This window comes from Notothenia rossii (genome assembly GCF_949606895.1).
Source record: "Notothenia rossii genome assembly, chromosome: 7".
In the NCBI taxonomy this organism is placed as follows: domain Eukaryota; kingdom Metazoa; phylum Chordata; class Actinopteri; order Perciformes; family Nototheniidae; genus Notothenia; species Notothenia rossii.
Genome location: NC_136905.1, coordinates 72,286,466 through 72,300,618, shown reverse-complemented (window position 1 = coordinate 72,300,618; position 14,153 = coordinate 72,286,466). Strand labels below are relative to the sequence as shown.

Here is a 14,153-nt window from a genome sequence, read left to right as displayed (position 1 = left end):
ATTTTTTATATTTTTGTATATAAAGCTGATAATGTTACAATATTATTTTGGTTATACAATCAAATTGTCAATAATTTGTTTGTTTATGATCGCATTTGTACTACAAGCACTTGGAGCAGGTTGTGCTCATTCATTTTTTTAAATGTTCGTCTGTAAACTAAAGCACTTTAATAATGACTAACGCACTACACACATAATTATAAACCAGAATAGGATAGGCTGCCTCTAAGGAAGTCAGAAGAAGATGGTAAAACAAAGTGCTAAGAGAAGGCTCAGGTGCATGGAAAGGTCAAAGAAACATCGCAATTTCGTTGCATGGCCTCAGATCTACTTCATATAGTAAACAAATCTCTTCACTCAGGTATTTTTCCACAGGCCCTGAAAACTACAGTCATTAAACCGCTCTTAAAAAAGAATAATCTAGATGCTTCAGTAATGAACAATTACAAGCCCATATCAAACCTGCCATTTCTAGGTAGAATCATTGAAAAAGTTGTTTTTCAACAGTTGAGTAATTTCTTGCATTTAAATAACTGTTTCAATGTGTTCCAGTCAGGCTTTCGTCCAAACCACAGCACTGAGATTGCTCTTGTAAAGGTCTTCAATGACATCCACTTAAACACAGACAGTGGCAGAACTTTAGTGTTAGTATTATTAGATCTCAGTGCTGTGTTTGACACTGCTGACCACAACATATTACTCGACCGACTAGAAAACTGGGTGGGACTTTCGGAAACAGTTCTAAATTGGTTTGAATCCTACTTAAAGGACAGAAAAAACTTTGTTTCTATAGGAAAATACACATCTGAGTTGACAAATATGACATGTGGGGTACCTCAAGGCTCCATCTTGGGGCCTCTTCTCTTTAACGTCTACATACTACCACTGGCTCAGATAATGAATGAAAAACAACAAAATAAGTTACCATAGCTATGCGGATGACACACAATTGATGTAACAATTTCACCAGGAGACTATGCTTCAATTCAAACACTGAGTAAGTGCATTGAACAAATCAATGACTGGATGTGTCAGAACTTTCTCCAATTAAACAAAGATAAAACTGAGGTAATGGTTTTTGGAGCCAAGGCAGAACGTATAAAAGTTAGCGCTGAGCTTCAGTCTGCAATGTTCAAAACAAGAGATAAAGCCAGAAATCTAGGTGTAGTCATGGACTCTGACCTGAGTTTCAACAGTCACATTAAAACAGTTACTAAATCAGCCTACTATCACCTAAATAATATATCTAGGATTAAAAGACTAATGTCACAGCAGCATTTGGAAAAACTTGTCCATGCTTTTATCTTCAGTAGATTCGACTACTGTAATGGTGTCTTTGCAGGTCTCACTAAAAAATCCATTAGAAAGCTGCAGCTGATTCAGAACGCCGCTGCTCGAGTCCTCACTAACACTAAGAAAGTGGATCACATCACTCCTGTTCTGAAGTCTTTACACTGGCTTCCTGTGTGTCAAATAATAGATTTCAAATACTGCTGCTGGTTTATAAAGCTTTGAATGGTTTAGGCCCAAAATACATTTCTGACCTCCTGCTAAATTATGAACCATCCAGATCTCTCAGGTCTTCAGGGACTGGTCAGCTTTCTGTCCCCAGAGTCAGAACTAAACATGGTAAAGCAGCGTTCAGTTATTATGCTCCAAATATCTGGAACAAACTCCCAGAAACCTGCAGATCCGCTGCAACTCTGACTACTTTTAAATCCAGACTAAAGACTTTTATTTTTGCCGCTGCTTTTAATTGAACTATTCACATCTTAAACTGCACTGTAACTTTTATCCATGTATTTTTTCTTTTAATGTTTATTTTATTATCTTTTCTTTTTAATGACTGATTTTAAATGCCATTTTCTTAATGTCTTTCATTTTTTGTAAAGCACTTTGAATTGCCTTGTATCAAAAGGTGCTATATAAATTAACTTGCCTTGCCTTGCCTTGCCTTGAGGAAGGCCACTAGAAGTAAATAATAACTTTAAAAAAGATATCTTACAAACAGTTGTTGGTTCCTTTGCTTGGATTGAAGTAAGCTGGGTGTTAATCCATTAGTTAAACTAACTATCGCAACTCTTTATCAATAGGTCTTAATAATAATAATAATAATAATAGATTTAATTTGACGCTTTACAGATAATAGTGAAGAAAGGAACAACATATAAATATATAGTTAAAGTCAAATAATACAAAAACAATCACACATGAAAAGCCAGATTGAAGAGGTGAAGTCTTGTCTTGAAGTCTTGAAGTCTTGTCTTAGCTACAATAACACTATTCGAGTGTTTTATGTCTTTTAGAAATGGACCTAGAGTCTCTTTAATAAAGCTGATGATAATGATATAACTATTTCACGTATTTATTTATAATCTTAAGATATTTCAACCATTTATTCATTTTTTTTGCTATTTCTACCATTACACTTGAACTTTTTTAAGTTAAAGTGAAACTTTTTTTTTCACTACTGTTACATTTTATGTTATTTTGGCTGTTTAAACCATATACCCATTACTTTAAACATATATTATTTGCTTTATGCTTTTTCATTCACCTATATCCATTACATGTTATGGTGTTACCACTGCTTGGCAGAGGTGTGAACTTCCCAGGCAGCTTCTCATGGCTAGCTTGTTATTGTGACAGTAAATTAGTAAAAGTCTAACGGAGCATCTCCACAATCTTTCCACATATCCCATAGCAACTGCAGTCCCCTCGGTTACAGGTACACACTGCTTAGGAATCACTGCTCAACAGCGCAGCACTTGAGGGGGAACAGACTCAACAATATTGTTGTAGACTAAATGTGACGTTAAATACAAGCAGGAGGGCTTTGATTAAAAGCATCTGCTGTGCTGAAGTTTCCATCAGCAAGACTGTGAAACTCAACCATCTTGACCCAAAGCTTTGTAAATAGGGGCATGTGAAAAGAGAATTTTCCAACAAGCCATAAATAAATGATCACAGGGTTTGCCAAGCTAAGGCTGCATTGGACTCCAGAAACAGAGTGGATTTAAAAGAAAAGGTGACAGTGCTTTATCACTTCTGAGATTTTGATAAATGAGCTGAGGGGCTGAATTCTAAAGAAACCTGTCAAATAACATCTTCTCTGCTGCCTGCTCTTACTATATTTGCTTGAAAGAGTAAACCAGATCAACTCAAACAGAAGGAGAACATGCTAGTGTCTGATTTGTGGCGTTTTCTGACGTTTAGAGTCCGATTGTTCCAGACTGTGTGACTGACTGATGCTGTCTGGTGGAGGAATGTCACAGTCATCCTCACATACCTCACTCATGTCCTCCGTCTGCACAGTGTGGACAATGCCTGACACATACATGCCTGACATAAATAGCCCTCACCGCCTAGAGCCTTAATATTAATGGCTTATAGGGGACTTAGCTGTCTCGGCCGGCCGGGCAATTATTATGAAACAGAGGGAGAGTGGAAGAGATGGTCTGAGTGATGGGGAAATAAAAAGAAATGGTTTATTATGCAATAGCATAATGTCTCTGGGGATTTTTTTATGATTGGTCTTCAGCTCAAGTGGAAAACTCGCAATGTATCATCATTTTTAAGAGAAAAAGCAGCAGTGTTCAAATCGGCTTCATCAGCTGCTTTAATGTTAGTGATCAAGAGCCACGGTACAGTTAATCTCACATCAACAAGTCAGCACTTAAAGTAAAGCTCACTAAGAACTTATTTTAAAGTTTTTATATTTGAGTCTTTCCAGGAACTTCAATAAACCTGCCCTGTCTTTCCATTAACGCTATGTGAGGGAACAGATTTGACACTGGACACAACATCATGACCACCTTATACCCATGTTGCTTGTCTGTTATTCTTAGGCTCATGAAGTCACATACCATGTCAACTGAAGGCAACGCTAACTCTGGTGCATGCAGCTGACAGGCATGGTTACGCAATTATGCCTTGACGAGGGTAAAAAAAGTGCAGTGCAGTAGAGTTCTTCACTAAACGTTATGTGTGTGACAGAGTTCAGTGGATGTCAGTGAGCCCATTATTGATGATACCAAACAATATTTTATGCAATTCAGTAAAACAACTTTTCCAATATACAGTAGCTCCTATACAGTATGATTGTATATCACAAGGATATTATGAGTAAGCTAGCTTTATATTTTGTAACGTTTTTGTAATGTTGCTGGTACACAGGCCATGGCCACATTAACTAAAACACCTGTACAGTGTGCAACTTATTTTGATTGTGACCCCCAATGTCTACTTGTGTACAATCCCCCCCCTACAAAATTGAAGAGTGATTTGTGTTTCATTTCACGTCTTCTTTCAAGGCTCGCAGAGGTTTAGCAACAGTGTTTCACAAAAAATATTTAGATTAGAGGAAAGCTTTAACAAATCTGCTGATATGATTAGTCGATCAATTAATTGACAGTATGACATTCTTTTTTTTTTTAAAGTTTTTGATATAACTCTTTCAATAATACCTGATGTTGATTTGAGAAACTATAATATACTGTATGTTATAACAGGTTGAATACAATCCATGCTCTAGATAGCATAGTACCCTTTGCCTCTGATCCACTGTGTCATAGCCTTAAAAAATAGCACACTTATTGTACTGTAGGGCTTTTACATAAGACCTGAATGGCTGCACATTCTATAGCCTATGTCCTGGTGTAATGTCCACCCCCTGTGGTGATGCGTTCATCTTACAGAATGTGTATAAGAGCACCAGTCAATAGCATGAAAGGTAAATTACTGTCTGAATGCAGCCATGGTCACACTGAAGCTTAAATAACTTGATGTGCCTACAGTTTGGCAGATGAAATGATTTTTTCAGAAAGGTTATGAAACATTTATTTCTAAAGCAGCTCAGTGAACATAAAAAAGCACATAGGAAAATACAAGAAAAAGCGGACTAAACCGGACCGTGAATTCTGCAGTGCCCCCTGCACGGTTCGCCAAGCTCTGTAGTGGCGTAAAACACGACGAACGTGAGGATGGTAATGACGTCAATGAGGAGCCAGGGGGAGGGCAGGAGGGAGAGAGAGAGAGGGAGGGAGAGTTTGTGCGGCTGCTGCTGCAGCATCACTCTCAGCAGCGCGTCAGTGCAGTGAGGGGTCCAGCAGCAACTCTCACAGCACCGAGCACAACACTCAGCTGGACTTAACCTCAAGTTTCTGGAGGAAGAGCCGTAAATACTTTTTCGACACGCTGCTAGAGAGAAGACTTTTACACCGCTTCGGTTTTTCCCCCTAAACACGAAAGGGGATGCCATCGATAAATATGAAACTGGAGATGGTGACCATCATCGCCTGCGAAGTAGACATTGAAGTGTTTACGTCAGACAAAATGCAGGTACGGTTTTTCACCAACAACAACACAACATGCACGCTGCAACTCATCATTACGGCTGTGGCCTTGTGGTGTGTTTGTGCATCAGTTTGCTCAGGACAGACTGCATGCTGCCACAAAGAAGCGCTTGCATGTGTCATGGTGACGTGAATGCAGCCCTGTCTCTCAGAGCAGGATTTTTATCAATGGGAGCCACAGCTCGCGAACACACGTCCAGCGCCGCGCGCACGGCACAGTTGATTGACGCTCGGTGAATTGCAAAAATGGGTAGAGATGGCAAGAATGGGGCACACACACAAAAAAGATCCCTAATGCACCAATTGATGTATCGTTGTGTAAGTTTTGGAGCTTGAGGGGATTGGATGATGCGCAAGTTGAATGGGAGGGTGTGATGAATTAAATTGTCCATGCAAGGCACATGCAGGGGAAGAAGTGAGGCATTTTTAGACGCAGTGGAAGACAGACCCTCTTCTCCCCCCCTCTTAATTTCTGCTCATTCATCCCAACAGCATTGCAGGTGCGCGAGGCTAGATGGGTTAACAAAAAACATAACCCAATTTAAAATGAATGTAATAATTATACCAACATCTCATGTTTTTCTATACAACTGAAGTATAAATAATCTTACCATGATAGTCTTTATGGTTGTGATTGGTACCATAAGCAGGTAATGAGCTGTTTTTCTCTAGTATTGATTAAATTGACTTAACTCAAGTACACCCAGGTCACATACACTCTACTAACCTAAACACTCCCTACAGTCATATTTGATTGACTTGCCCTGAGGACAGGTACAGGTACTGAGTAGGCTATGCAGCCCGCAGTCAAAGAGCAGGATTTACGTAAATGTGTTCATAGTTAGCCCACCTTTGGCACTGAGAGGTGCCAGTTTTTGGTCCTAGAAGGCCACACACATGCTCTGCCAAAGCTTGGCTCACCTACTAAACCCTTTGGACATTTCATATCAGAATATATATACTCCATCACCTTCTGGCTGCTTGTTGGATTTCACTCATCACGGTGAAGTGAAGCAGCAGTAGAGAAAAAATGAAACCAAGCTACAGTGCAGTGTGAGAGTCTGACACAAACAACTAAAAGTATAACTGAGTGTTTTCATAAGAGGAAGATATAATTAATCATAGGCTACTCAGTGCTGATGTGCTCTGGTGTGTTGAAGGCTGAATTCAGCTATTTATTGCAGCCAATAGCAGCAGTTGCAGGTTTTAAGCACCCAGTCACCCCACCCTCATTCCCACAGCACCTAGGTCAGCCATATTTTATCCCTTTTCTGCAACTCCATGTGCATTACTAGAGTAACCTTCCCTAGCCGCTGAGAGGAACATTGTATGTGTGTATAATGTGGAATGTACTTCTTTCGTCCGTCATGGCATGAATTGCATGTTAGCACAGCATGTGATTTGTAATTTGATGTTACGGATAAATATTTCTCACATATTCCTCACATATCAAACTATGCATTTCAGCCTCTGACCCACCCCTGTGGTCTGCATTCAGCCAGCAAGGCCAAACAGCTGCTGTGCTTGTTTCCAACTCTCATTATACTCTCCAACCACTGCAGACCAGCCAAGGTGAAAAACACTTTGAATGTGTCACCCTGCAGTTGTCTCGTAATTATAGGATGGCGGTCATAATCTTTAATATGTTGCAGGGACAACATTTCTGCTTGTAAAGCCTCAGCAGTGTGGAACATGCAGGGTTCACACTGGTGATACTTCTGACCATGACATATTTTGAATGTCTCTTTGTTTACAACACATAACTTGGGCTATTGTGTTGCCAGAGGAGACTGGGGTTTTATTTCTCAGTGATCTACCTTTGTTAATGTAATGTTGAATGCTCTAAGATTAGCCATCCTCTCCAGACAGGCTTGACACAGCCAATGGAGGGCTCTCTGATCAGAGCACATTCTTCACTAAAGCTTCCTGTCAAGCAGCTCTTATCAGCCCACCTCTCCCAGACTCACCTAAAGAAAAGGATGGTCTGTGCACCATTTAAAAGAGCAGACTTTCAAATGGCACGAAGAACACCACTAATCTCGGTTTCTGGCACACAGAGTGATGGAGAGCGCCGGGGGAGAGGCCAGATTAAAAGCAGCGCACGTGGGGAGCAGCCCCTGATTGAGCTCACCTCCCTGTGAGACTGCTCTTGTTTTTATTATCATCCAAAAAGATCTAAGCCTGTCTGAGGCCCCTGTTTTTTTTATTAATATCTCCAAAGCTGAGGATGAGAAACAATAATCTCAAGACCCCTGTTTTGTTGGACAGCTCTTGAGGTTAACCACTATGTGGACTGCTGCTATTTATAGACACTTGATGGAACGATTAGGCAATAGCAGTGGTGCTTGAATGGGCAACCTGAGGAAAATAAAGTGAATGGTGGATTTTTAATTAGAGAAAACGCTGCGCTACTGGCTGTGGTGTTTTGGAGCAATTGTTTTGACACGGTTGAAATGGCCTGCCTTGGCTCTATCCCAGTTACATCATTAATGAGGCAAACACAGAGGCAGTGGACAGAGCAGCTTGTTGTTGCCACAATGGCGGAGCTGGTGGTACAGTAGGCTTTCATACCAAAGTGCTTTGTGTTCATTTTGGAGAAAAACAAAAGGTCCATTGTTGCCGTGAGTTTTCGCTAGACCAGATCAGTGGGCAGACGCTGTAGCATGTGTACGTTCGTCACAACACCATCATTACCTGGGAAATGTAACAGCATCAGCAAATGATAGCACAGGACACTTGGTGAAGGTCATAGCACGTAGGCAGACAGGGAGTGTATTAAAGAAAAACATAGAGTGACGCAAGCCTTTACAGTTACAATGAATGCTAAATTTGATGCTGGCGGCTGCATTTCATGTATTTATTTATTCACTTGGCAGTTTGAGGCTTGCCCCTTTAATTGCTCCTTTATACATGTATGAATAAATAATCAGCCGCTGTCAACCTGCTATTTCTCTGGATAAGTTCCTCTCTGGTTGCAGTCTATTACCGACTTGAACAATTAGATAAACATTGGGAGGAAACATGATTTTGACGTTATGACCAGTTAGCAAACTATTATAGAAAAACATTTACAGGAACACTACAGAATGGCTGCATTGTGAGCCATAAAGGACAGAGTTTTCAGCTTAAGCCTGCCTTCCCACACACAGACGTCTGTAGTAACACTGACACACTCACACACTCAACAGTCACACACTCCAACCACAACAGTGAGTCAGCGGACTCACAGACCTACACACAAACGCCTCCGTCAGCAAACACACACTATTCCACCCGGTTGAGGACAACTGAAGAAGTTTCCGTCCACCTGGGTCACTTTCCATTTGTCCTTCTCTCCGTCTGTCTGTCCCTTTTGTCAGATGTGCTTTTTTCTCAGGCGCTATCGTCACAGATGTCATGCTTGTTTTAAGGAAGGAGGAGAGCTTTGATGACTAATCTGGTATTTGCACTAGTGATTTTGCTGATGCCTGTGATGTTTTCATTCTTTCAAAGTGGCTCTTTTGATACAAGCCCTTATATAAGGTTCTGTCATTTCTTATAAGTTAGGAATGTTATTTCGGGCATCCAAGCAACAACAGGATGGTGAAAACAATGTATCATTGTGTAACTTTATGTTATTTGATATAACTTATTCAAATGTGGAGTAGGGCTGTGCAATATGAAGAACACGGGTTATGTGTACTGTTGTTGAATATTGCGATTACTTGCAAAAATAAACAGATTTCGAGGTTTAATTAATTCTAACCTTCAGTTGCTTTCAGTAAATTGTTTCGACGCAATACTTTACTCTAACATCTGAGAAAGAAAATCAGAAAATCGTCACAATTTAAAAGTTGAAATCAGGTTTATTTACATTTCTGCTTGAAATTGTGCCTTTTTGGATTATCAGTTGACAACATATTTGACTCCAGCAAACATTGCTCATTGTTTTTTGTATCGGAATCTAGTTTATGTATCAAAGGCAAGTCTTGACGGGTATCCGCTGTCTCAATTGACTAACTTGATCGGCTATTATAAATCGTTGGCCATTTAGTAAGTAACCCAATTACTCTGTAGCGTTTTATAATTTAGAGAAAGGACACCGACAGACCTCTCTCTCCCCACTCATCAAACATAAATCAGGTCTTCATTTTAATAAGATCCTACCCGGCATTTCAAAACACTGTAGTGATGCACTGCATTGCACTCTGAGATGTTGACGTGAAGGCAGGAGGCAGAGGAGCAGAGGCCGGACAGACGGGATGGATGTAGACGCTCGCGGTATCGTGTTCTGTGCCGGTGGGAAACCAGATCTAATTCTTTGCAAGGTTGAGCGCTCCCCGGCCAGAGCTGTGGGCTCAGGTGTGCTGCTCCCCCAGTCCGAGGCTCTGGGCGGGGGGAGAGGGGCAGCTCACATTGGCCTGAAACCTTAGAGAAGGGCCGGGGCTCAGGTGTCAGCTAAAGGTTAGCGCTGCGTCCGTTAGGGTGACGTAGAACAAAGGACAGTGTCCTGGGTGGGGGTGTCTGGTTACCATGTGTCCGAGAAGACACAACTATGAAGTGATAAAATTAGACGCGAACATAAAGCCCCGCATTGGAATGTAGAGGCCAACAATTTACCCACCGAGAAAAGAAACGGCGTCATACTATGATTGGCCTTTGTTATCGTAATTACAGGTCAAACATAATTTTCCTCTCAGAATTTCCAATACAATTTCCACTCCAACACAAACAGCCGTGGTAATACAAGGTCATTGCAGTGCTTAAAATAGCAACGCTAAACCAATTATCTTAAGAATACAGTTTGCTGCAGTCCATTGTGCCTGCAGCATACTGCACTCTAAAGGCAAATGTATTCATGTTTTCTAAAGCACTGATTACATTTAAAAAAACGTATAGAAGTGCCGAAGAGAAAAAAATATTCAACTTCAACTTTATGATTGATTAATAATTTATTTAAGTATTTTATCATTTTATCAAGCAGAAATGGCTGTTTTCACCTTCTAAAAAGTGATAACTTTCTCATTTGTTAATGGATTGTTCGTCAGCAAAACCTCAATGCCTTTTGTTGATTTATTTATTGTTTCATTCAAAGAAACCAAAGCTGTTGCAAAAATATTGTGCAGTAAAAAGTCGAATAATGTTCAGAATTGTACTTTTTTACTTCCATCAGTTCCAATACGTCTCGAGACTGGAATATAAACATGCATCACACTGTCAGATGTGCAACAATGCGCCTAGCTTTGATCCAGTAATGTTTGATCATCACTGCCGCCAGCAGACAGATACAGAAAGAAGGGAAAATGCAACAGAGCAGTAGGATGAGACAGTGGTGATGGAGAGATGAAGGTGAGAGCTGCAGCATCTCTCTAAGTTAATGTTGTGTAGCTCTTTGGATAACTATTGCTTCTAAAGTGTGAATCTGCGTAGGAGACTGTGTGGACGTACTTGCATGTTAAGTGTTGGTGAAAATGTGTTTGTGTGTTTAACCGAGACCTGAGTGCTGCTGACGAGGAAAAGCTCCTTCCTCATAAAAACCATAACGACCAGATTGGTGGTAATAGGATTAATGTGTCCCCTCATGATGTAAACTGATTTCAATCTCCCTGCCGTGGACAGGCTGTCCCGGAGGGAGCGGCAGTGTAGCGCCGCGGCGTCGTGCCCGTCGATACAGCTCCCCGCCCGAGCTATTGATCCCAGCGTAATAACACTTGCCCCTTTCACATGCTCCCCTGGTGCTTACGCTCTCACAATACACACAAGGCTATTAATCATGAGTTGTTTTTGTTGGTCTGTAATTGTGAGGATTTGCTGCTATGCTAATATTATTAGCTGCTTTGACCATAGCCTGCGTCCTGAGCGTTGGGTCACCACACAGACAACAACCTCAGAGTTTATCCACTGATTCACATTACCTCATCCTACATCGTCAGCAAACTCAGTGTAGGTTACAGTCCTTCATTGTGCTAAACCACTGGCCACATACTGCCATGTTAACTGAAGAGCAAACAATGGTGTAACATCACTGAGCATGTGTATACTTGCCAAAAGCATATTTATATAACAGATTAGAAGAGTTAAATACTCAAGTTGCTCCGGACTCTTTAATAACTCTGGTGGTCTTCTGATGCAATGAAATGTCAGGCACATTAAGTACATAAGCAGATAGGTTTGTTAACATTAAAAATAGTATTCAGTTGGTGGCCAATTGGTTATTTCTATTGTCAAAACGACTTTTAAAATACAACATTAGTTTCTTTATTTTGTTATCACCGTGTCTGTAGGGCAAGAGCTACGTATGTAATAATCCAAATACAGTTGGGTAGGGTACTTGAAGAAAGCAGACCTGCGTTGATCATGTTTCCATAAATAAAATATAATAATTCTATCTGGATCCTCTCCGAAATGAAACGGGTTCATGCTTATCCAATGCTTAACCCTTACACAAAAATGTAGGAGAATCAGGCCAGTCATTTCTCTGACAAAAAGACAAAGTAACCAACAAACCACAGCAAAATCTACCAATAATGACTGGTACCAACACTAAAATAAACAACACATTAGCCTAAAAAGCTAGCATTATGACTAACATAGTTACGGAAGCAGTGCAATAATTGCAGGAAAGCTAAATAAACAGTTATAACCATCTATGAGAGAACCTACATACAATGCTTCAGAAAAGGGAGTGTTTGGGTCGTAGGTTATAGATGCTAGTCAGTGTGTCATGAAACTGTTACAGAACATTTAACTGAAACATAGTAGACCCTCAGTAAAAGTTCATTGAGTTGTGTTTCGTACTACATTATAGAATAGGATTGAAACCTGTAAAACGTAATGGAAACATCTGAATATTTAGAGAATTTGTTTTCCATTCCACAGTGGTCGTAGTAAACCTTGGCAGCCAAAAGGTCTGCTGTGTGTTTAACATAATACATTTTCATGTCACAAGTGCAGGTTGTAACTGCACACAGACATAATTGCAATGGAAAGTTGGCCCTGTTTTAAGGAACAGTAATGGAAAAAAAATAAGCAATGTGATAAGCAAAAGAATGCTGGACCAGACATGCATGAAGGTATGAGGTTTATTATCCAGCTGCATCTGTTATCTCTTCAATCTGCCTCACGTGTTCAACCTCATTAGACTGGTTCTAGTTTGGCCCTTTAGGGAGGATGGGAATTAAAAATGATGGTCCGCACATTTAAGAAATGAATTTCTTAATTATATCAACATAATCTATTTTTAGTGTAACACTATCCCGGACTCAACCTGAGGCACATTGGCCTAGTTTGTTGATTTTCACCCAAATCCCATTCGAGCATGCGGTTCAGACTGTGCTAAAGGGTCACATGTTGCAAAGAAAGAAGAGAGATAAACAAAGAAAAAAAAAAACACAGATCACTCTCCTTTTCCCAATTAGGCGTGGTTCATCTTTTCATTTTGATCCTAAATTCCAAATGGTGTAATACAACATAGAATTGGACTAGCTTGTGGATTACAGTCTTGGATTTTGCTGTCTGAGAGGAAATGTAATTTAAATACTGTAGTAGCCCAAATGAAAAAAAAGGATAAAAATAGAGCATAGACTCGGTCAGTGAATTTAAATGTTGTGGCTGCGGATTTCTAAATTTCAAATTAGGAATGCAACCAATAGCAGTTTTTATTCCTGATGAATCTGTTAATCCTCTCCTCAATTAGTGAGTTTGGTCTACGAAATGCCCAAAAAATGTTGAAATGCCATATTTCCTAGAGTTTAAGTCTTTTAAAGGTCCCATGTCATGCTTTTCCAGTTATTACCCGTCCCCTTGTGTATTATGAAGGTTTTTATGCATGTTTGGGGGGGGGGCGTGTGCTAGCGGAGCCTCGCAGATGGGGGTGCTGCAGCCCCCTCAGCACCCTTCCCGCGTACATTCGCGATGCCTCGCTGTCTCGCAGACCCCACGCAGCAAGCAGGAAATGAACCCAGCTCACACTGTCCACTCCTCGCAGCAGCGAGCCGCGCAACGTCCCACCGACACGGCACCCAGACACCACGCAACATTCTCATCTGTTTGTCATTACTGGTGTCATTTTCTGGTTGCTAACGCCATTGTAACACATAATCACTGATGTTCCGCTGTAACGGTGGTGGACTCATCAGAGCACAGTGGGCTCACAGGGAGGGAGGGGGGGGGGGGGGGGGGCAGGAGCTCCAACAAGCCGTTTGGGACAGAGAGTGAATACACATACTATACAGAGATGCTGTATGAGAAACCAATGTGAGTTTGGAAAATTGCAAAATATAAATCTATTCTAGTAGAACTCAAAAATGGAATTATGAATTGTAGAATGGCCATGACATGGGACCTTTAACTTCTTGTTTTCATCACACAGTACAAAAACCCAAATGTATGCAGTACAATCACAAAACACTTTTGAATTAAACCTTTGAAGTATTTGCAATTATAAGCGAAACTTTTTTTAATTTTTTTATTAAAAGCTTTATGTATCAATGACATATTCTACTCATCGATTAATCAACTATCGGTTCATCTCTCTACTAAATGCTTTTCATATATCTTACAATAATGCAGTGCAACATTCTGTATTTTGCACATGCTTTTCTCTAGCTCTGCTCATTTAGTTGTTCAATGTCATGCCACAATGCAATTTTGAAATGTTAATTAAGATCGTTTTTCCGCTTCTTTGTGTGTCTTCAGTGTATTTCCAGGCACATGTTTTATCAAAGGAATGAAATGACAGGTCGGTGTGTTCCAACCGATGTTACTTGTTCACTCTCACCAGTGACAGAGCACAAACAACTGAATATGCAAGTCTTATTT

General features: G+C 40.4%; 1 protein-coding gene across 2 annotated transcripts in view; it reads left to right on the top strand.

Moving 5' to 3' along the window:
- The window catches only part of rcan3 (regulator of calcineurin 3), a 54,828-nt gene that overhangs the window by 24,417 nt on the left and 16,258 nt on the right, over window positions 1–14,153 (top strand). Inside the window, exon 1 of one of the 2 annotated variants that reach the window (XM_079691424.1) lies at window positions 5,032–5,340. The exons of the other annotated variant lie outside the window; for it this stretch is intronic. Coding sequence (XP_079547550.1) covers window positions 5,254–5,340 — 87 coding nt within the window. The 5' untranslated portion in view covers window positions 5,032–5,253. Of the gene's footprint in view, window positions 1–5,031; window positions 5,341–14,153 lie in introns of those variants that run through there. 2 annotated transcript variants of the gene reach the window in all.